At 35.0% G+C, this 22793-nt stretch overlaps 1 protein-coding gene across 2 annotated transcripts; it reads right to left on the bottom strand.

Moving 5' to 3' along the window:
• Positions 1-2142: 2142 nt before the first annotated feature.
• Positions 2143-16366, bottom strand: LOC133540152 (uncharacterized). 2 transcript variants are annotated; one of them, XR_009803567.1, is made up of 4 exons: positions 15876-16366; positions 5870-6279; positions 5464-5763; positions 2143-3285 (listed from the first exon to the last, which is right to left on the bottom strand). XR_009803567.1 is itself a non-coding variant. In XM_061882695.1 (3 exons), exons 1-3 carry the CDS (start codon positions 15938-15940, stop codon positions 5534-5536), a joined length of 705 nt encoding a protein of 234 aa, XP_061738679.1. In that variant the 5' UTR covers positions 15941-16365; the 3' UTR covers positions 4916-5533. The 2 variants fall into 2 exon arrangements, 1 of the variants encoding a protein (XP_061738679.1); XM_061882695.1 differs by lacking the exon at positions 2143-3285 and having other exon boundaries at positions 4916-5763; positions 15876-16365.
• Positions 16367-22793: the final 6427 nt, after the last annotated feature.

The following is a 22793-nucleotide window of genomic DNA, read 5'->3' on the forward strand; positions in this document are numbered from 1 at the left end:
ATTTTTTTTCATACACAAATGTAATCGAGGACTGATGGCCCAGTAAAGTTTGATGAGGTAGAACAAAATACAGTCAACCTGAGTGGGACTTGAACCCAGTAATTTTCATTCCGAGTCAGATGTCTTAACCCCTGGTCTATCCTGCGTCTTGTGGAGAGAAGATTGTGTTCTATACACAAATGTAATCGAGGACTCCTGGCTCAGTAAAGTATGACAAGCTTAAACTAAATTTTGTCAATATAAGTGGGATTCGAACCCAGTACCTGTCATTCAGAGTCAGCAGTCTTAACCACTGGGCTATCCTGGGTCTTGATGAGACACTTTATTTTCAAATACAAATGTAATCGAGGACTGATGGCCCAGTAAAGTTTGATGAGGTAGAACAAAATACAGTCAACCTGAGTGGGATTTGAACCCAGTACCTTTCATTCCGAGTCAGATGTCTTAACCCCTGGTCTATCCTGGGTCTTGTGAAGACAAGATTGTGTTCTATACACAAATGTCATCGAGGACTCCTGGCTCAGTAAAGTATGACAAGCTTAAACAATATTTTGTCAACATGAGTGGGATTCGAACCCAGTACCTGTCATTCAGAGTCAGCAGTCTTAACCACTGGGTTATCCTGGGTCTTGATGAGATATTTTTTTTTTCATACACAAATGTAATCGAGGACTGATGGCCCAGTAAAGTTTGATGAGGTAGAACAAAATGCAGTCAACCTGAGTGGGACTTGAACCCAGTACTTTTCATTCCGAGTCAGATGTCTTAACACCTGGTCTATCCTGGGTCTCGTGAAGAGGAGATTGTGTTCTATACACAAATGTCATCGAGGACTCCTGGCTCAGTAAAGTATGACAAGCTTAAACTAAATTTTGTCAACATGAGTGGGATTCGAACCCAGTACCTGTCATTCAGAGTCAGCAGTCTTAAACACTGGGCTATCCCTGGTCCTGTGAAGAAAGGATTTCTTTCCATACACAAATGTTATCTACGACCCCTGACTCACTGGAGTAAGATGAGGTGGAAAAAATACTGCTGACCGGAGTGGGGTTTGGACTCTGTACAGTTTGTTCTCATGCAACGGTCTTAACCACTGGGCTACTTTCAGTCTTGTAAAGGTAGGATTTTAGTCCATACACAAATGTAATCGACGACTCCCGGCCTTAGTAAAGTATGATGAGGTAAAAAAAAAAATACTATCAACCAGAGTGAGGTTTGAACTCGGTACTTTTCATTCAAAGTCAGCAGACTCAACCCCTAGTCTACCCTGGGTCTTGTGACAATAAGATTGTGTTCCATACATACATGTAATCGAGGACTCCTGGCTCTGTAAAGTATAATGAGGTTGGGAATGGGTGAAAAAAATAGAAGATTAATATAAAATAAAATATACTAAAAAAAAAATGGTCTAAACCTGGGCCCTGGAGAAGGGGTCCAGACTGAGGCCAAGGGGAAAAACAACAACAACTCATAGCCATAGTACACATCCCTCTCACATGTGTGTAAGAGTTAAACATCAAAGAAGACAAAGGACATGAAAGACATTAAAGCAGCGGATACAAGCAGACACTTCTACATCCAGCTATGAATAACAACTAAAAGAAACATAGACACTTTGGTGGTCTCTGCGCTGTTCCACACCATCGTCCACTGGGGTGGAGGGAGCGTGGCCACAGCAAAAATGTGCTTGCTCATCTGTTGCTTAATCTCGTATCTTGAGAACATTTTGAGCTTCTCATATCTGTCTCATTTTGTGATCAATTGCTTCTCCTTTATTGCTCCTAAGGGACCCTTAGGAGCAATAAAGAAGCTAAAAAGAGACAAGACGTCACTGAGACAAAGGAGGTTGATTTGAGACAACCCTTTGAGCAATATTTGAGAAGTGGGATACACTGACGAGAGCTCCATTGTTCTCAATCATGTCTCATTTATTTGGAAGGATGATCAAAAGAGAAAGAAATGAGATGTGTGAGCAATAAAAGAGATCTTATGTATGTCTTTTTCATGTCTTGATTATTTCTCTTCAATTTATTATCATATCTCAAATTTGAGAATCATGAGAACAAATTGAGAGTGCAATTTAAATATTCATCTGACTTCATTAGAAATAACACTAAACAAATACTCAAATATTGAAAGGTGTATCACTTTATTTTAAAATATAATTTAAAAATAGATGAAATAACAAAATGTAAATGTAGTAAATTAGTACATACATCATGTACATATTGTCATTTACAATACTTAAGACAACATAGAAAACAATATACAGAAAATAAAACAAATACAAAAATAAATGAATTTGACCTGAGGTACTCACTTTGTTATTGTGAAAAAGTCAGGTGTAGTTTTTTGAACTCCTTGTTGAGCAAAGCAGGTACCTTAGTTCAAAAAACACTTGACTTCATCTCAGTAAGAAGGTGAGTAAATGACAACATTTCCATTTTTGAAATATTCCAAGCAAAAACTGAAATACATTTATAAAATTGTAACCGTGCTGTCTGGAACTGGTCTACATACCAAAAAATAATCACACATTGAAAAGCAGGGATTCTTAACATTTTTAACCTTGGGGCACGACCAACTTTTCCACCACAGAGGGGTCTCAGAATGTTCCACTACAGAGGGGTCTGGGGCCAAATGAAATATAAACACTGAATGAGTCCTTCTACACTAAAGTGGATTACAAGCGAGTACCATTGCGGCCCATATGGACGGACCACAGCTAAGAAACAGATATTTATTGGCGGCTTCCAAGGGGTACTCGCAGCCAAACAGTGGGCCCCAGCCCTAGGATTAAGAAACACTGTTGTAAACAATAGAACAGCCTCCTGCCATAACAATATAACATTTGCTACACAAATGATCATTGAAACATGTTGAAATTGGTTACAAAAGCTACTAATATACCTGATTATGTAAGCAGTAACGTACTGCGTCATTTTTTTTTGATTTGGAAACAACTTTGAACTGTAAAAGGATATTAGCCGCTAGCTTGTTAGTGAGGTTGCATCACTGCCAAATTTGCTTGGCACAGCACAGCTCAATATGCATTATCACAGTATAACCTGGTACTAAAAGCTACATCATAGGGCCATTTTTGACAACATATACTGCGCAAACCTAGACCAAAATATTGAACATCCTACCATAGAATGAACTTGACAGGTACAAGGGCCTACTTCAAACCCTCTCTGGCCTGACTTTTGTTTACCAAAGCTTTCTTGAGCTTGACCTCCTCAATATCGTCCCAATCAGGAAGGGTACTGCATCTCAGGACATACGCTGCAAGGCAAGAACATAATCATCAGCCATTCGTCATTTTGCCACATCAGTTTCTACAGCTATCAATCAATCAATGTTTATTTATATAGCCCCAAATCACAAATGTCTCAAAGGACTGCACAAATCATTACGACTACAACATCCTCGGAAGAACCCACAAAAGGGCAAGGAAAACTCACACCCAGTGGGCAGGGAGAATTCACATCCAGTGGGACGCCAGTGACAATGCTGACTATGAGAAACCTTGGAGAGGACCGAAAGCAATGGATGTGGAGCGGGTCTAACATGATACTGTGAAAGTTCAATCCATAGTGGCTCCAACACAGCCGCGAGAGTTCAGTTCAAGCGGATCCAAGACAGCAGCGAGAGTCCCGTCCACAGGAAACCATCTCAAGCGGATCAGCAGCGTAGAGATGTCCCCAACCGATACACAGGCGAGCGGTCCATCCTGGGTCTCGACTCTGGACAGCCAGTACTTCATCCATGGTCATCGGACCGGACCCCCTGTGGAGGGGGGGACATAGGAGAAAGAAAAGAAGCGGCAGATCAACTGGTCTAAAAAGGAGGTCTATTTAAAGGCTAGAGTATACAGATGAGTTTTAAGGTGAGACTTAAATGCTTCTACTGTATCAAATCTATGCAATGCAATAACAATAATAATGCAAATCAAATGTAATGCTTTTTAATGCCATTTTGTTGCTACTTCAAAAAATGTAATGCCCATGTGCGACTGCATTTAGTTGTTTTTCTTACATCATCAAAAGCTTCCAATGATCTGTATACACACAGTTGCAAGCATTAGACAAGTAAATGAGTTGAAAAGTTGACATGAACTGTTACTATCTAGTGTATTAGAATTGGATTACAAAGCTGTTTCATTGGAGAATGTATTTTTATTGATTTATTTTTGTGGAGTAGCATCTGGTGTTTTGACTGTGTGCGTGGCCGTAGACAATCGCTCATTAAAAGGTTCGACTATCCAAAATATTAAAGGAGAACTGCACTTAAAGCCTCTAAACAAACATCCCATTCTGCATCAGATGATCAATATAATATACCCATTAGCCATTTATTTAGTTGTGTCTGTTTGAAACATGCTGTAAGTATATATATATATATATATATATATATATATATATATATTCTCTGAAATGATGACTTATAACAGCCACAAAGCATTTTTAATCAGGATACAATTTGTTTTCAAATAGTTCAAAGGTTTTATGGAAAAATAAATGAACATCATACTAGGATTGCAAATGATGCATGTGTTTGGAAATGGATGATGGATTTAAACATTTGAGAAAAATACAGAATAATATTGGTAAAAATGCCAATCAAATGCATTTGAAAAAAGCTATAGCAATGAAACATATTGCATTTCTTGTATTTACACCCTCTCTGTTGTTTCAAATGTTTACAGTAAACAGCAAGTATGTATCAAGTGTCCGGCAGCTGAAGGAACTTGTATTCATTTATTGTGGGAATGTCAGAGAATGAAATAGTTGTGGTCTGCTGTGAAAATGGCCTCTTTTGTCCATCCTAGGCTAGCGTAGATCACTTGAGGGAATTGCGTCACAACAGTTGCTAATGTTAGGCAAGTTAGCTCATATGTGTTGAAGTGGAGATGATTGAAATAAACGACTCCGTGTCGGCTCAGCTTCTCCATTATCCTGACATGGTGTCACAGTTAAGGACTACACGCCTACAGTGACCAAAGAATGGAAAAGTTGATGTTTCATTTTGCTTGATTGAAGCAGTGCTTTTGTCGTGTTCCCACCTTACAATACCTCTTGTATGCAGTTCAAAAAAGAAACGACTGTAACCTTCTTAAGTTCATTTTCCTTTACCGTTTGACATATTGACTGTCCGCCATGTCCTACAATCATATTCCCTTTTTTAAATGCCTCATTTAATGCTTTTTTATTGCCCTTTAAAGCCTTCATTTACGCAAAACCATTAATACACACAACCACACTTCAAGTTGATGGACATCAGACTATATTGCTCATCATAACGCTAGTTTTGAGTGGATAACAAATTGTAATGATGTAACATTCAGTTATGCTTCCAGTCTGCTGTAATCGAAAAGGGATCAACATTTCTCATATTGAACTTCTATTTCATTATTGTGACCCAATTTTGGCCTGAAAACACCCTCTGTTTGGGAAAACTTACTAAGGATTCCTTCCACTTTTTTCCGCTTAAGGATGCGCTTTGGTGTTCCTGCAGGTTTGTTTCCAGGGCGTCAAAAAGGGACAGCATTTTGACACTCCTCTACTGTAGAAAAAAGAGGTCCAAATAAAGGCATACATTTGGGCTCTGCAGCATGTCTCATGGCAGCAAGGCGGAACAATGATATGAATACGCCGCTCTCAGGAAAGAGCTCTTGCTGGCCCGATTGTTGAGGAGGGCCGTCGCTGTATTTGTCTCCAACCAAGTCGCAGAGAGTTTGAAGTACTCTGACTTGGACCGGATCTGAAAGGGAAAAAAGAGCACAAACAATAGCAGAAGGAGAAAATGTGTTCAAAGCCCAATCACAAGTTGAAGTCAACAAAACAATGACATCATGAATGCTACTTACCTATTTTCAAGAGGACTTCTTCAATTCCTTCTTTTTCTGCCCACATTTTTTCCAACTCCTCCCTACATCCATCACATGGCGTCCATGATTTTTCTGCCTGTGGTTGATAACAGATAGTGTCCTCAATAGATGGGTTGCCTGCATCTCTCCTGTCTGGTGCCAGGAAAGCTGCCTTTTTATTCTCAGGTGGATTCAGGTAGCAAGCTATTGTGTACGCCGGGTGAAGGACCATAGGTGTGGACATTTGGTGATGGGCCAGCGGTGTGGGGATGGGAGGGGTGTACAGCCTCCATAGAGTGATCAAACTTGGCTGGTGAGGCCATTGGTTGATGGGCAGGATGCATGGTCTTCGTAGGGAAATGGACCTTTGATGTGGAGACCATATGGCAGGGGTGTCCAAACTTTTTCCACTGAAAAATCAAAGCAAGCGGGGGCCATTTTCATATTTTTGATTTGAAAAACCAATACAATATATGTATCAAAAATATACATTTAGGCCTCCATTCAGTTAGGGTTTTGGTCAAAAAAATATATTAAAAATGTGTCATTATTCAGTATTATTAGTATTGTTTTCATTATTATTCATGTTTTAAATCTCTAGATCAACATTAGGGAAAAAATGGAAAAAACAGAAAATATGCAATATTTTCATCCAATAACTTTTTGAGGTGGAATATTTGAGATGATATAATAATTGAAGCCTTCATTTTGGATTTTGTTTCATTATTATTTTTGGAGCAACGACACTTCAAAACAAATCACACTAAAATAATTGGGGATCGAAAAGTGTCCTACTCATTAAAGTGTTAAAAAATAAATCATACATTTTTTTACTGTTTACTGTCGATGCATCAGTGTTGTCGGGTCTCCCCCTAATTATCATTCAGAATAACCAGGAATTGAGATATTGCACAGGCAGCCCATGCATACTGTGCCCTCTGGGCAACAGTAGCAATGAAATGCCCAGTCACCTGGGAGTCTGGCCGCATAGTCGTTATAGATGTTCAACCAACCTTTTTAAGTTACGGTTGGGTAGTTAGCATGGGCGCCGATTGCCTCGAACCTTGATAGCAGTTCAGCAAACCATTTTAAGTTACAGTTTTAACAAGTACCAAACGTTGAAACCGTGAGTCAGGATGGTGTGTGGAAAAGCTAAATGCCCGTGTCAGTCTCCCTGATAATAAAATTGTGAAAGCAAACTTTATGACGAATGCTCTATTAAAATGTGACGTTCGATATTGGTTTTACCATCGACTGGTGATTTTAATATGCTGCCCAGACAGGTAAGTAGACCATCAATGTTCTATTGATAGCAAAACCCTTGGACTCTGAAAGTTGTAACATGTTGAAAACTGTGAAAAGAGTAGTCGCTGCAAAGAAGGCTTTGTAGAAGCAAGAATTTTGGAAAATCCTGGACTTTCCAAAATGGTGTAATAGGTTAAAAAATGTGGAAACATTGTATTGTTGTACCGTTATTTGTAGTTATTTTCCTTTTTTATTAAACATTTAAAAGTAAATGAGGCCATTCCTGAAGGAATTGTGTACGAATGCTCCAATGCTGGGAGACTGACACAGGCATTTTGCTTTTACACACACCATTCTGACCCACGGTTTCAACATTTGGTACTTCTTAAAACCGCAACTTAAAAGGGTTGGCTAAACAGCTACTAAGGTACGAGGCAATTGGCGCCCATGTTAACTACCCAACCGTAACTTAAAAAGGTTGGTTGAACAGCTATAAGGACTACGCAGCCAGTCTGCGGCCGGGCAGACCTTCGCTGCTGTTGCCCGGAGGTAACATAGTAATACTGTGTTTTCTTTCTACTTACTAAATATATCATTTCTGTTCCAAACAGCATCACTGATGTCAACGGCAACATTTGATGATCATTTGAAAAATTAATAATCCTGCGGTATAGGCATCTTTGGCAGGAGGTGTCTTCTGCCAAGGCATTTACTCTCCTGAAAGAATAAATAAAGTAGTATCTAATCTAAATTTATTGATGTCTTGGACAATTTTTCAATCGGTGGAGAATTATTGAAGTAATAACATGTTGAAATGACAAATTGTAATACGGAATTTCGGGGAAAACAGAGAATTTTTCCACTTCTTATGCAGAAGAAAGCTTCGACGGTGGAACAGTTAAAACGCGTTGAAAAATGTGGAAGGAGTAGTCGCCAGAAAAAGCTATAGCACAAGTATTGTGCGGCTGAATCAAGTTCGTTTTTGGGAATTTTTGCGTAAGGCCCCCCCCTTACGACATTCTCGAGAATTTCTTTTTTCCAAAATTATGCATTTTCTGCCCTTTTTGGGTTTTATCGGCACTTCTGAAGAGGTTTTGAGACATTTCCTACAACTATAGCACAAGTATTGTGCGGCTGAAGCAAGTTCGTTTTTGGGGATTTTTGCGTAAGGCCCCCCCCCCCCCCCGCCCCCCCCCCCCTACGACATTTTCGTGAAATAAAGTTTTCTAAAAATATGCATTTTCTGCCCTTTTTGGGTTTTGTCGGCACTTCTGAAGAAGTTTTGAGACATTTCCTACAACTATAGAACAAGTATTGTGCTGCTGAAGAAAGTTCGTTTTTGGGAATTTTTGCGTAAGGCCCCCCCTTACGACATTTTCGAGAATTTTTTTTTTCCAAAAATATGCATTTTCCGCCCTTTTTGGGTTTTGTCAGCACTTCTGAAGAGGTTTTGAAACATTTCCTACAACTATAACACCAGTATTGTGCGGCTGAACAAAGTACGTTTTTGGGAATTTTTGCGTAAGGCGACATTTTCGAGAATTTTTTTTCCCAAAAATATGCATTCTCTGCCCTTTTTGGGTTTTGTCGGCACTTCTGAAGAGGTTTTGAGACATTTCCTACAACTATAGCACAAGTACGACGGAAGAAAGTTCGTTTTTGTGAATTTTTGCGTAAGGCCCCCCCCCCTTACGACATTTCCGAGAAAAAAAGTTTTCCAAAAATATGCATTTTCTGCCCTTTTTGGATTTTGTCGGCACTTCTGAAGAGGTTTTGAGACATTTCCTACAACTATAGCACAAGTATTGTGCGGCTGAAGAAAGTTCGAAGGTGGAATGGTTTGAATAGGTTAAAACTTTGAAAAGTTGTATTGTTGTATCTTTATTTGTCATTATTTTTTATTTTTATTTTTTATTAAACATTAAAATCTAGATGAGGCAATTCCTGAAGGAATTGCGTGTGATTGCTCCAATGCTGATGATGAACTGAAATCCCGAAATTATTTTAGCATTGTTGAAATCAAGCGCACAATTCCTGAAGAGTCTGAAAATTTTGAAGTTGGAACAGTTGGAGTCAGATGGAATAAGTGGAACTTTGAAGGATGTCCCATTGATTTCAATAGGAATTTCCCCAAAACTTAGTCCATGAGTACTGTGCCTATTAGCAACATTAGGAATGACCTGCTAGTCCTTATAGTTGTTCAACCAACCCTTTTAAGTTACGGTTTGGTAGTTAACATGGACTACGATTGAAACCGTGATTCAGGATGGTGTGTGGAAAAGTTAAATTCCTGTGTCAAATGTCCAGACCACAAACAACAAGATTAAATAAATGTCTGTTGAAAAGTAATACTGAATTTGTCATTTGACTGGGGGCTCTGTTTGATTGATTTGTCAAAAAGTCTTTGACAGTAAAGAAGACTCCCTATGTCCAGTGTAGATTAAAGTCTTGACATTACCTGACCTGTGTGATTGTTAGTGATGGGTTGATGAGGCGTTGCACAGCCTTTTGACACATTTATAGACTGTATTGATCCTGTGTCACTAAATACTGACATCTGCTGGACATTAAAATTCCCTACAGGAAATCTATGGACCAACTCAACTGACACTGATTTTATGACCGAGTATATCCAATAATATAAACCAAGTCATTGAATTTCATTTAGGATTATTTCATAAAAAAACTGTAATAGTTAACATAAAAACTATAGTAGTTAATAACATAAAATTGTTGTAGTTAACATAAAAACGATAGTAATTAACATAAAAAACGATAGTAGTTAACATAAAACTATAGTAAACATAAAAGCTATAGGAGTTAACTTCAAATGTCTAGTAGTTAATAACAAAACTATAGTAGTTAACATAAAACTATTATTTCACACAAAACTATAGTAGTTAACAAAAACTATCATAGTTAGCATAACTAATAGTTAATAACAAAACTATAGTAATTAATAACATACTGTCAAGCTATAGTAGTTAATAACATAAAATGTACAATAGTTAACATAAAACTATAGTAGTTAAAAACAAAACTATACAATATTAGTTGATATAAAACGATAGTAGTTAACATAAAAACGATAGTAGTTAACATAAAAAATGTAATAGTTAACATAAAAACTATAGGAGTTAACTTAAAAAGTCTAGTAGTTAATAACAAAACTATAGTAGTTAACATAAAAACTATAGTAGTTAATAACATAAAATTGTTGTAGTTAACATAAAAACGATAGTAGTTAACATAAAAAATGTAATAGTTAACATAAAAACTATAGGAGTTAACTTAAAAAGTCTAGTAGTTAATAACAAAACTATAGTAGTTAACATAAAAACTATAGTAGTTAATAACATAAAATTGTTGTAGTTAACATAGAAACGATAGTAATTAACATAAAAACGATAGTAGTTAACATAAAACTATAGTAAACATAAAAACTATAGGAGTTAACTTCAAATGTCTAGTAGTTAATAACAAAACTATAGTAGTTAACATAAAACTATATTATTTCACACAAAACTATAGTAGTTAACAAAAACTATCATAGTTAGCAAAACTAATAGTTAATAACAAAACTATAGTAAATAATAACATACTGTCAAGCTATAGTAGTTAATAACATAAAATGTATAATAGTTAACATAAAACTATAGTAGTTAAAAACAAAACTATACAATAGTAGTTGATATAAAAACAATAGTAGTTAACAAAAACGATAGTAGTTAAAATAAAAAAAATGTAATAGTTAACATAAAAACTATAGGAGTTAACTTAAAAAGTCTAGTAGTTAATAACAAAACTATAGTAGCTAACATAAAAACTATAGTAGTTAATATAAAATGTAAAATAGTTAACATAAAACTATAGTAGTTAAAAACAAAACTATACAATAGTAGTTGATATAAAAACGATAGTAGTTAACATAAAAACGATAGTAGTTAACATAAAAACGATAGTAGTTAACATAAAAAATGTAATAGTTAACATAAAAACTATAGGAGTTAACTTAAAAAGTCTAGTAGTTAATAACAAACCTATAGTACTTAACATAAAAACTATAGTAGTTAATAACATAAAATTGTTGTAGTTAACATAAAAACGATAGTAATTAACACAAAAAACGATAGTAGTTAACATAAAACTATAGTAAACATAAAAACTTGTAGGAGTTAACTCAAAAAATATTTTAGTTAATAACAAAACTGTAGTAGTTAACATAAAACTATATTATTTCACATAAAACTATAGTAGTTAACAAAAACTATAGTAGTTAACATAAAAACAATAGTAGTTGAAAACAAAATTTTAGTAGTTAAAACTATAGCAGTTAACATAAAAACTATAACAATTAATACAACTAGAGTAGTTAATAACAAAACTGTAGTAGTTAACATAAAACTACAGTAGTTATTAACATAAAAACTATAGTAGTAAACATAAATCTATAGTAGTTAACATAAAAACTATAGTAGTTAATAACAAAAACTATAGTAGTTAATCACATAAAAACTATAGTAGTTAACATAAAACTACAGTAGTTATTAACATAAAAACTATAGTAGTAAACATAAATCTATAGTAGTTAACATAAAAACTATAGTAGTTAATAACATAAAAACTATAGTAGTTAATAACGAAAAACTATAGTAGTTAACATAAAAGCTATTGCAATTAATAACATAAAGCTATAGTAGTTAATAACCAGAGGTGGGTAGAGGAGCCAGAAATTGTACTCAAGTAAGAGCACTGTTACTTTACAGATGTATTACTCAAGTAAAAGTAAGGAGTAGTCACCCAAATATTTACTTGAGTAAAAGTAAAAAGTATGTTGTGAAAAAACTACTCAAGTACTGAGTAACTGATGAGTAACCTGTTCCTTTAATGATGACGGCAACAAGTAATGCACAAAAACATAAAAATAGCAATAAGCAAATTCAGAGCCAGGAATATCTCTTAAGCAACTAAAACAATGATATATATTAAATAATAGTACATTAAAATAAGGCACAATGAGCCACAATAAATTAACATTGATTGAGACTTTTATTATTAGATAGCACAGTACAGTACATATTTTGTACAATTGAGCACTAAATGGTAACACCCCAATAAGTTTTTCAAGGTGTTTAAGTCGGGTCATGTGACCGCCTGGCTCTGTTTGATTGGTCCAAGGTCACCAGTGACTGCATGTGATTGGTGAAACGCTGGCATGTGTAGATTCTACTTGGAAAAACCAAAACAAACATTAACAGATCCATTCAAAAAAAGTAGCGAGTAGCGAGCTGAATGTAGATAAATGGATTGGAGTAAAAGTAGCCTTTCTTCTCTATAAATATACTCAAGTAAAAGTAAAAGTATGTTGCATAAAAACTACTGGTAGAAGTACAATGGATCCCAAAAGTTACTCAAGTAGATGTAACGGAGTAAATGTAGCGCGTTACTACCCACCTCTGATTATATTAGACTACAATTATTTAACATCAGATATTCCACTCAGAAATATTTATGGAGGAACATTTGGAATATTTTGTGTGTTTTCCCTTGAACAAAAAGTTGTTTTAATGACAAAAAATACAATCGAATGAAAATCTATAATTAACTAACTATAATTACATCTGAAGTTGATTTAGATGTGTGTATTTTATATATATATAAAATAGAATGGACTTTGTCATTTTATTTGCATATAAAGAGATGAAGGACTCCAACATAAGGTACAGTAGTGAGAACAAATATGGGCAGAAGAGGTAATAAAGGAAGAACTAACAATTGAAATAAACAGACTACTATCCAATCAAAATAATGAGCAATCCTGTACAATATACAACATTTTATAGGAATACAAAATACTGTACAATACACAGAACAAGACAAGAGTACCCAAGTAATAAATAACAATCATTGTCGGACATATTGCACTGGAAAGGTAGTATTGTAGGATATTGGATAGGGCTGATTTATTATTATTATTATTATTATAAGTTAGAGTTCAACATGGTGACAGCTCTGGGAAATAAGCTGTTTCTTCTGCCTCTGATGCACCTGCCCCATGGTAGCAGGTGGAAGCCATACATCCATATATATATACATACATATGTATATATGGATGCATATATGTATATACTGTATATGTATATGTATGCATATATATATACACATGTATATATACACACATATATATATATATATATGTATATATATATATATATACATGTATATATATATATATATATACATATACATACATACATACACACATATATATATATATATATATATATATATATATATATATATATATGAAGATGATCTGTAGCTGGTTCACTAAAATGATTTGGGATTCAAATGAAATATTCCATTTTGAATATATTGGAGGAACATTTTGCATATTTTTGTGTGTTTCCTGTAAAATGAATTACTAATTAAATATTCCCCTCAAGGTGATATATATATATTGCATATTTCTTCCATGAACAAAACATAAAAGGCATAAAGCAAAAATATTAAAACCTTATATTGACGGAGCCAACGTTAGATAAGAATTTAAGCATTAAAAAAACACTTTAATGACTGAGACACCTTTGGGTCCTCGGGGCAAAACTTGAGGGAAGCCTTGAAGCTTACAAAAAAAAATAATAATAATAAATAAAAAACATTGGTTTTGAAAATGAAAAAGTTTGAGATGCTTTGATTTCTAAAAAGGTTTAGAGAGCCCTAGTTTAAGTTCCTGTTTCTATGAGCCAACATTTGACTTCCTGGCATAAACAACACATGACTACTGCTGTTATTAGCATCATTATTAATATTATTATCATGATCTATTTCATTCTTTTCTCCCTTCCTTGCACACAAACTGTAGCATCATGTGTGCACACTTCCTGCTCGCACTCTAAATGTTGTTTTACACTTAAGCAGACACCCGCGGGATCATTAGTCTGATTAGCAACAAATAAACTCACAGCCACAACAACCAATTGACTTGTGCTGCACACACACACACACACACACACACACACACACACACACACACACACACACACACACACACACACACACACACACACACACGCACACACACACTAGCATCTCTGAAGAGAAAAGTTTGCAAGATTGATGAGAAAAATAATCATTTTCAGGTTGCAAATATTGACAATCCATAAACTTGCATAGGAGGAATGCATTTATCAATATAATATATATATATAATTTGTAATATTGTTTGATTAAGTTACTTTTGTTTTTTATGCATTTTGGGGAATTGATTTATTTTAATATAATAAATAATTACATCTTGCATATTATTGGTATGTAAACAAAGATTTGTTAAAAAAAAGAGAAAAGAAACCAATTGGGCAGATTTTGCCTCACATTTAGGATGATTGCATTTCATGTTGTGAGAAGACAATATCGTGACAAATTGTACACATTTGTCTAATTCCTTCTCCTGGGATAATAACAGTTCATTATCTGTATGCAGCAACACACACAAAAACACACAAAAACACACAAACCATTACACAGCTTTCACATTATATGGAAAAAAAAAACACACAAAAAAAATTAAAGTACCAATGATTGTCACACACACACGCACACACACACACACACACACACACACACACACACACACACACACACACACACACACACACACACACACACACACACACACACACACACACAGGAGGTGTGGCGAAATTATTATTAATTATTTTAAAAAATAATTATATAATGGAACCATTGAAATAAGCTTAGATTATATTAAATTAATCAAATAGTTAAATCAATCATAAATAATTATTTGAATCATTAAATCATTTGATTCACTAAATTAAATATTAGATCATTGAATCAATACTTAAATGAATCAATAAATAATCAAAGTATTCATTAAACAAGTATTTGAATCATAAATTAAATATTAATACTTAAATAATTAAATATTGATACTTAAATAATTAATATTAATAATATTTAATACTTACTTAAATCATTAAAATAAGTGATTAAATTGTGAAATTAAATTAAATACATAACGCATTAAAATAATCATTATTTGATCATTAAATTAAATGTAAAAATGTAATGTAATCATTACTTGAATCATTAAATGATTAATTATCCAAATCATAATAAATAAATGAAATCGTGAAATATGCTTCAATTTTTAATTTAATCAAAGAGTTAAAGCATGTTTGAATCATTAAATAATTTGACTCATTAAATTAAATATGACATCATTGAATCAATACTTAATTTGATCAATAAATAATTAAATTAAACAATTTGAATCATTAAATTAAATATTACACCATTAAATCATTAAATAATTAATTAAATTGTGAAAATACATATCACATTAAATGAATCATTATTTGTATCATTAAATATTAAAACCATAATTTAATCATTACTTCAACCATTAAATAATTAAATCAATAATTTCTTAAATCATTACATAAATAAATCATTAAATTGTAATTCATAATTAAATAAATTAATGTTTCCTATGATACAATTTATTTAATAACAATAATTAATGACACATTTAACTCATTATTTAAATGTGTTCAGATTTATTCAACATTTAGATTATTTTGTCTCTTCTTTTGCAGTTTTTCAGCCATGAATATTATTCCTTTAAGACTAGTTGTCCTTCTTCTTGTCTCCGAGACATCTTTCATTGCATGTCACTCATTTAAACGGGTGTACTGTCGCTTTAAGACAAGTCACCTCTTTCACAGTTTGCACTCACCTCAGGTATGACGTCACTTCTAGTCCTTCTTCTTGTTGGAAGTGCTGCCTCAAACATGTCCTCATCTTCTTCTTGTTGGAAGTGCTGCCTCAAACATGTCCTCATCTTCTTCTTGTTGGAAGTGCTGCCTCAAACATGTCCTCATCTTCTTCTTGTTGGAAGTGCTGCCTCAAACATGTCCTCATCTTCTTCTTGTTGGAAGTGCTGCCTCAAACATGTCCTCATCTTCTTCTTGTTGGAAGTGCTGCCTTAAAAAAAGTCCTCATCTTGTCATGCAGGTGGAACACAAACACTTCTTAAACGCCACCAAATATTTACTTCTCTTTCTCCTCAATAAATCCACATTATTCTTCCCTTCTTTCCTTCTTTTCCAGGGGGATGGAGCTTTTTTTCCCTTGTAAAGCAAACACAAAAGCAAACACATGAACTCCCAGCTAATACCTGTAATCCCCCACACCTGTGCGTGTGTGACCAACACTACACTGCCCCCTGTGGACACATGATGTAATGACATCAACACACACACAATCATCTGCATTTTTTTGTACTCAATCAACAAAGAAGTAAATATTCAGTGTAAAAAAATGCAATGTATAAAAATTCAGTGTAAAAAAATTCAGTACAAAAAATTGGTGTAAAAAAATTCAGTGTATTAAAATTCAGAGTATAAAAATGTAGCGTCAAAAAAATTCAGTGTAAAAATATTCAACATGAAAAAAATCAGTGCAAAAAATTCAGCGTAAAACAATTCAGTGGTAAAAATTTCAGTGCACAAAAATTCAGTGTGTAAAAAATCAGGGTAAAAAAATGCAATGTAAAAAAAAAGTATTTGTAAAGAAATTCAGTGTATAAATATTTGATGTAAAAAATATCAGTATATAAAAATTTAGTGTATGATTTCTGCGTAAAGAAAATTAGGTGTGAAAAATTTCAGCGTAAAAAATGCTTTGTCTATAAATACTCATAGTAAAAATTTCAGCGTATAAAATTTTGGTGTATAAAAATTCAGCGTAAAAAAAATCAGTGTAAAAAAATAAATGTGAAAAAAATTCAGTGCAAAAAAAAATTCTGTGTGTAAAAATTGACTGTAAATAATTTCAGTGCATAAAAATTCTGTGAAAAAAATGTCAGCGTATAAAAGTGTTGTGTTATAAAAATTCAGGGTGTAAAAATTCAGCATAAAAAAAATTCAGTGTAAAAAAATTCAGCTTGATAAAAATTTTGTGTAAAAAATTTTAGTGAATAAAAAGTCAGTGTGTAAAAATTCAGTGTAAAAAAAATGCAATGTATAAAAATTAAGTGTAAAAAAAGTATTTGTAAATAAATTCAGTGTATAAATATTTAATGTAAAAAAAATCAGTATATAAAAATTTAGTGTATGATTTCAGCGTAAAGAAAATTAGGTGTGAAAAATTTCAGCGTAAAAAATTCTGTGTATAAAAATTTGGTGTATAAAAATTCAGCGTAAAAAAAAATCAGTGTGAAAAAACGAATGTGAAAAAAATTCAGTGCAAAAAAAATTCTGTGTAGAAATTGAGTGTAAAAAATTTCAGTGCATAAAAATCAAGTGAAAACAATTTCGGCGTATAAAAGTGTTGTGTATAAAGTTTTAGGGTATAAAAATTCAGCATAAAAAAAATTCTGTGTAAAAAAATTCAATGTAAAAAAATTCAGCTTGAAAAAAATTCAGTGTAAAAAATTTCAGTGCATAAAAATGATGTCAACGGCAACATTTGATGATCATTTGAAAAATTAAAAATCCTGCGGTATAGGCACCTTTGGCAGGAGGTGTCTTCTGCCAAGGCATTTACTCTCCTGAAGGAATAAATAAAGTAGTATCTAATCTAAATTTATTGATGTCTTGGACAATTTTTCAATCGGTGGAGAATTGTTGAAGTAATAACATGTTGAAATGACAAATGGTAATACGGAATTTCGGGAAAACAGAGAATTTTTCCACTTCTTATGCAGAAGAAAGCTTCGACGGTGGAAAAGTTAAAACGCGTTGAAAAATGTGGAAGGTGTAGTCGCCAGAAAAAGGGTGGAAATAGGGCTTCGGAAAAGCAGGAATTCTGGAAAATCCTCAACTTTTTTTGACAAGGAAAAGGGGAAGTTTCAATTTCCAGAATGGTGCAATGAGTCGAAGGTGGAATGGTTTGAATAGGTTAAAACTTCGAAATGTTGTATCTTTTTTTGTCGTTATTTTATTTTTTATTAAACATTAAAAACTAGATGAGGCAATTCCTGAAGGAATTGCGTGTGATTGCTCCAATGCTGATGATGAACTGAAATCTCTGAATTATTTTAGCATTGTTGAAATCAAGCACACCACTCCTGAAATTGGAACAGTTGGAATCAGATGGAATAAGTGGAACTTTGAAGGATGTCCCATTGATTTCATTAGGAATTTCCCCAAAACTTAGTCCATGGGTACTGTGCCTATTAGCAACATTAGCAATGACCTGCTAGTCCTTATACTTGTTCAACCAACCCTTTTAAGTTACGGTTTGGTAGTTAACATGGACTACGATTGAAACCGTGATTCAGGATGGTGTGTGGAAAAGTTAAATTCCTGTGTCAAATGTCCAGGCCACAAACAACAAGATTAAATAAATGTCTGTTGAAAAGTAATACTGAATTTGTCATTTGACTGGGGGTTCTGTTTGATTGATTTGTCAAAAAGTCTTTGACAGTAAAGAAGACTGCCTATGTCCAGTGTAGATTAAAGTCTTGACATTACCTGACCTGTGTGATTGTTAGTGATGGGTTGATGAGGCGTTGCACAGCCTTTTGACACATTTATAGACTGTATTGATCCTGTGTCACTAAATACTGACATCTGCTGGACATTAAAATTCCCTACAGGAAATCTGTGGACCAACTCAACTGATACTGATTTTATGACCGAGTATATCCAATAATATAAACCAAGTCATTGAATTTCATTTAGGATTATTTCATATCTTCATTTAAATAATACTATATTTTTTTAAATACTTTTTAGATACAGTCAATAAATAATGTGAACATGTATCATAACATGGAAATCTAAGAGAACGTGTTGTGAATGAGGATAGTTGTGGACTGGGAATTCTTTTTTTTTTTTACACATGCGCTCTGATTACGCACTATTGATTGATTGATTGAAACTTTTATTAGTAGATTGCACAGTTCAGTACATATTCTGTACAATTGACCACTAAATGGTAACACCCGAATAAGTTTTTCAACTATATTAAGTCGGGGTCGGATTCCACGTTAATCAATTCATGGTAAAAACGTAATGAGTGATCCATCGAGCTGGATTTGAACCAGTGCCCTAAAGAACTCAGCATAAGCTAATACAGCTTTCCACTTTATCAACTGAGCTATCGAAAGGATTAGCTGTTACTGCACACCGACGCAGTGTTTGGTTCATTGAGCTCGACGCAGATGTCGATGCATCAGTGTTGTCGGGTCTCCCACTAATTATCGTTCAGAATAACCAGGAATAGAGATATTGCACAGGCAGCCCATGCATACTGTGCCCTCTGGGCAACAGTAGCAATGAAATGCCCAGTCACCTGAGAATCTGGCCGCATAGTCGTTATACCTGCTCAACCAACCTTTTTAAGTTACGGTTGGGTAGTTAACATGGGCGCCTATTGCATCGAACCTTGATAGCTGTTCAGCAAACCATTTTAAGTTACAGTTTTAACAAGTACCAATCGTTGAAACCGTGAGTCAGGATGGTGTGTGGAAAAGCTAAATGCCCTTGTCAGTCTCCCTGATAGTAAAATTGTGAAAGCAAACGTTTTGACGAATGCTCTATTAAAATGTGACATTCGATATTGGTTTTACCATCGACTGGTGATTTTGATGTGCTGCCCAAACATTGAAGTAGACCGTCAATGTTCTATTAATAGCAAAACCCTTGGACTCTGAAAGTTGTAACATGTTGAAAACTGTGAAAAGAGTAATCGCTGCAAAGACTTTGTAGAAGCAAGAATTTTGGAAAATCCTGGACTTTCCAAAATGGTGTAATAGGTTAAAAAAATGTGGAACCATTGTATTGTTGTATCTTTATTTATAGTTATTTTCCTTTTTTATTAAACATTTAAAAGTAAATGAGGCCATTCCTGAAGGAATTGTATACGAACGCTCCAATGCTGGGAGACTGACACAGGCATTTTGCTTTTACACACACCATTCTGACCCACGGTTTCAACACTTGGTACTTCTTAAAACCGTAACTTAAAAGGGTTGGCTAAACAACTTAAAAGGGTTGGCTAAACAGCTACTAAGGTACGAGGCAATTGGCACCCATGTTAACTACCCAACCGTTACTTAAAAAGGTTGGTAGAACAGCTATAAGGACTACGCAGCCAGTCTGCGGCCGGGCAGACCCTCGCTGCTGTTGCCCGGAGGGCACAGCATGCATGGGCTGCCCGGCGGCCGGGCAGACCCTCGCTGCTGTTGTGTTTTCTTTCTACTTACTAAATATATCATTTCTGTTCCAAACAGCATCACTGATGTCAACGGCAACATTTGATGATCATTTGAAAAATTAAAAATCCTGCGGTATAGGCATCTTTGGCAGGAGGTGTCTTCTGCCAAGGCATTTACTCTCCTGAAGGAATAAATAAAGTAGTATCTAATCTAAATTTATTGATGTCTTGGACAATTTTTCAATCGGTGGAGAATTGTTGAAGTAATAACATGTTGAAATGACAAATGGTAATACGGAATTTCGGGAAAACAGAGAATTTTTCCACTTCTTATGCAGAAGAAAGCTTCGACGGTGGAAAAGTTAAAACGCGTTGAAAAATGTGGAAGGTGTAGTCGCCAGAAAAAGGGTGGAAATAGGGCTTCGGAAAAGCAGGAATTCTGGAAAATCCTCAACTTTTTTTGACAAGGAAAAGGGGAAGTTTGAATTTCCAGAATGGTGCAATGAGTCGAAGGTGGAATGGTTTGAATAGGTTAAAACTTCGAAATGTTGTATCTTTTTTTGTCGTTATTTTATTTTTTACTAAACATTAAAAACTAGATGAGGCAATTCCTGAAGGAATTGCGTGTGATTGCTCCAATGCTGATGATGAACTGAAATCTCGGAATTATTTTAGCATTGTTGAAATCAAGCACACAACTCCTGAAATTGGAACAGTTGGAATCAGATGGAATAAGTGGAACTTTGAAGGATGTCCCATTGATTTAATTAGGAATCTCCCCAAAACTTAGTCCATGGGTACTGTGCCTATCAGCAACATTAGCAATGACCTGCTAGTCCTTATACTTGTTCAACCAACCCTTTTAAGTTACGGTTTGGTAGTTAACATGGACTACGATTGAAACCGTGATTCAGGATGGTGTGTGGAAAAGTTAAATTCCTGTGTCAAATGTCCAGACCACAAACAACAAGATTAAATAAATGTCTGTTGAAAAGTAATACTGAATTTGTCATTTGACTGGGGGTTCTGTTTGATTGATTTGTCAAAAAGTCTTTGACAGTAAAGAAGACTGCCTATGTCCAGTGTAGATTAAAGTCTTGACATTACCTGACCTGTGTGATTGTTAGTGATGGGTTGATGAGGCGTTGCACAGCCTTTTGACACATTTATAAACTGTATTGGTCCTGTGTCACTAAATACTGACATCCGCTGGACATTAAAATTCCCTACAGGAAAGGGCAGGGCAGGGCAGCTGTTGCCCGGTCTCCTTCTTTATTCTCTCTACTTACTAAATATATAATATCTGGTCCGAATAGCATCACTGATGTCAACGGCGACATTTGATGATTATTTGAAAAATAAGAAATCCTGCGGTATAGGCATCTTTGGCAGTCTGCTCTTTGTAGTTTTACATTTAATCAGGAGGTGTCTTCTGCCAAGGCATTTACTCTCCTGAAGGAATAAATAAAGTAGTATCTAATCTAAATTTATTGATGTCTTGGACAATTTTTCAATCGGTGGAGAATTGTTGAAGTAATAACATGTTGAAATGACAAATGGTAATACGGAATTTCGGGAAAACAGAGAATTTTTCCACTTCTTATGCAGAAGAAAGCTTCGACGGTGGTGTTTTTCGGTCAGACGCTGGCAGCGGTGGCGCAGCCGCTCATCATCTTCACGCCCACCAAGATGGCGGCGTTGTGGTTCCCCGATCACCAGCGAGCCACGGCCAACATGATGGCCTCCATGGGTGAGTGAGAAATGTGGAAGTGTTTCCCCCACAGGACTGCAATCTACACTATATTGCCAAAAGTATTTGGCCAGCCATCCAAATGATGAGAATCAGGTGTCCTAATCACTTGGCCCGGCCGCAGGTGTATAGAATCAAGCACTTAGGCATGGAGACTGTTTTTACAAACATTTGTGAAAGAATGGGCCGCTCTCAGTGATTTCCAGCGTGGAACTGTCATTGGACGCCACCTTTGCAACAAATCCAGTGGCGAAATTTCCTCGCTCCTAAATATTCCAAAGTCAACTGTCGGCTTTATTATAAGAAAATGGAAGAGTTTGGGAACAACATCAACTCAGCCACCAATTAGTAGACCATGTAAACTGACAGAGAGGGGTCAGCGGAGAAATGACGGTGTGGTGTTGGTTTTCAGGAGTTGGGCTTGGCCCCTTAGTTCCAGTGAAAGGAACTTTGAATACTCCAGGATACCAAAACCTTTTGGACAATTCCACGCTCCTAACATGATTGTGCACCACTGCACAAAGCAAGGGCCATAAAGGCATGGATGACAGAGTCTGATGCAGCTGAACTTGACTGGCCTGCACAGAGTCCTGACCTGAACCCAATAGAACACCTTTGGGATGAATTAGAATGGAGACTGAGAGCCAGGCCTTCTCCACCAACATCAGTGTGTGACCTCCCCAATGCGCTTTTGGAAGAATGGTGGAAAATTCCTATAAAGACACTCGGCAACCTTGTGGA

The sequence above is a fragment of the Nerophis ophidion genome, linkage group LG21 (assembly GCF_033978795.1).
Source record: "Nerophis ophidion isolate RoL-2023_Sa linkage group LG21, RoL_Noph_v1.0, whole genome shotgun sequence".
Lineage (NCBI taxonomy): Eukaryota > Metazoa > Chordata > Actinopteri > Syngnathiformes > Syngnathidae > Nerophis > Nerophis ophidion.

What these genes read in the sequence shown, in the direction of transcription:
- LOC133540152 (XM_061882695.1), bottom strand. Translation starts at nt 15,940, where the DNA reads ATGAGGACATGTTTGAGGCAGCACTTCCAACAAGAAGAAGGACTAGAA. An exon ending in GAAGTGACGTCATACCTGAG is followed by an intron (nt 6,280 to 15,875) that starts GTGAGTGCAAAC and finishes TTGATTTTTCAG; the next exon opens with TGGAAAAAGTTTGGACACCC. An exon ending in AGAAGTCCTCTTGAAAATAG is followed by an intron (nt 5,764 to 5,869) that starts GTAAGTAGCATT and finishes TTTCCCTTTCAG; the next exon opens with ATCCGGTCCAAGTCAGAGTA.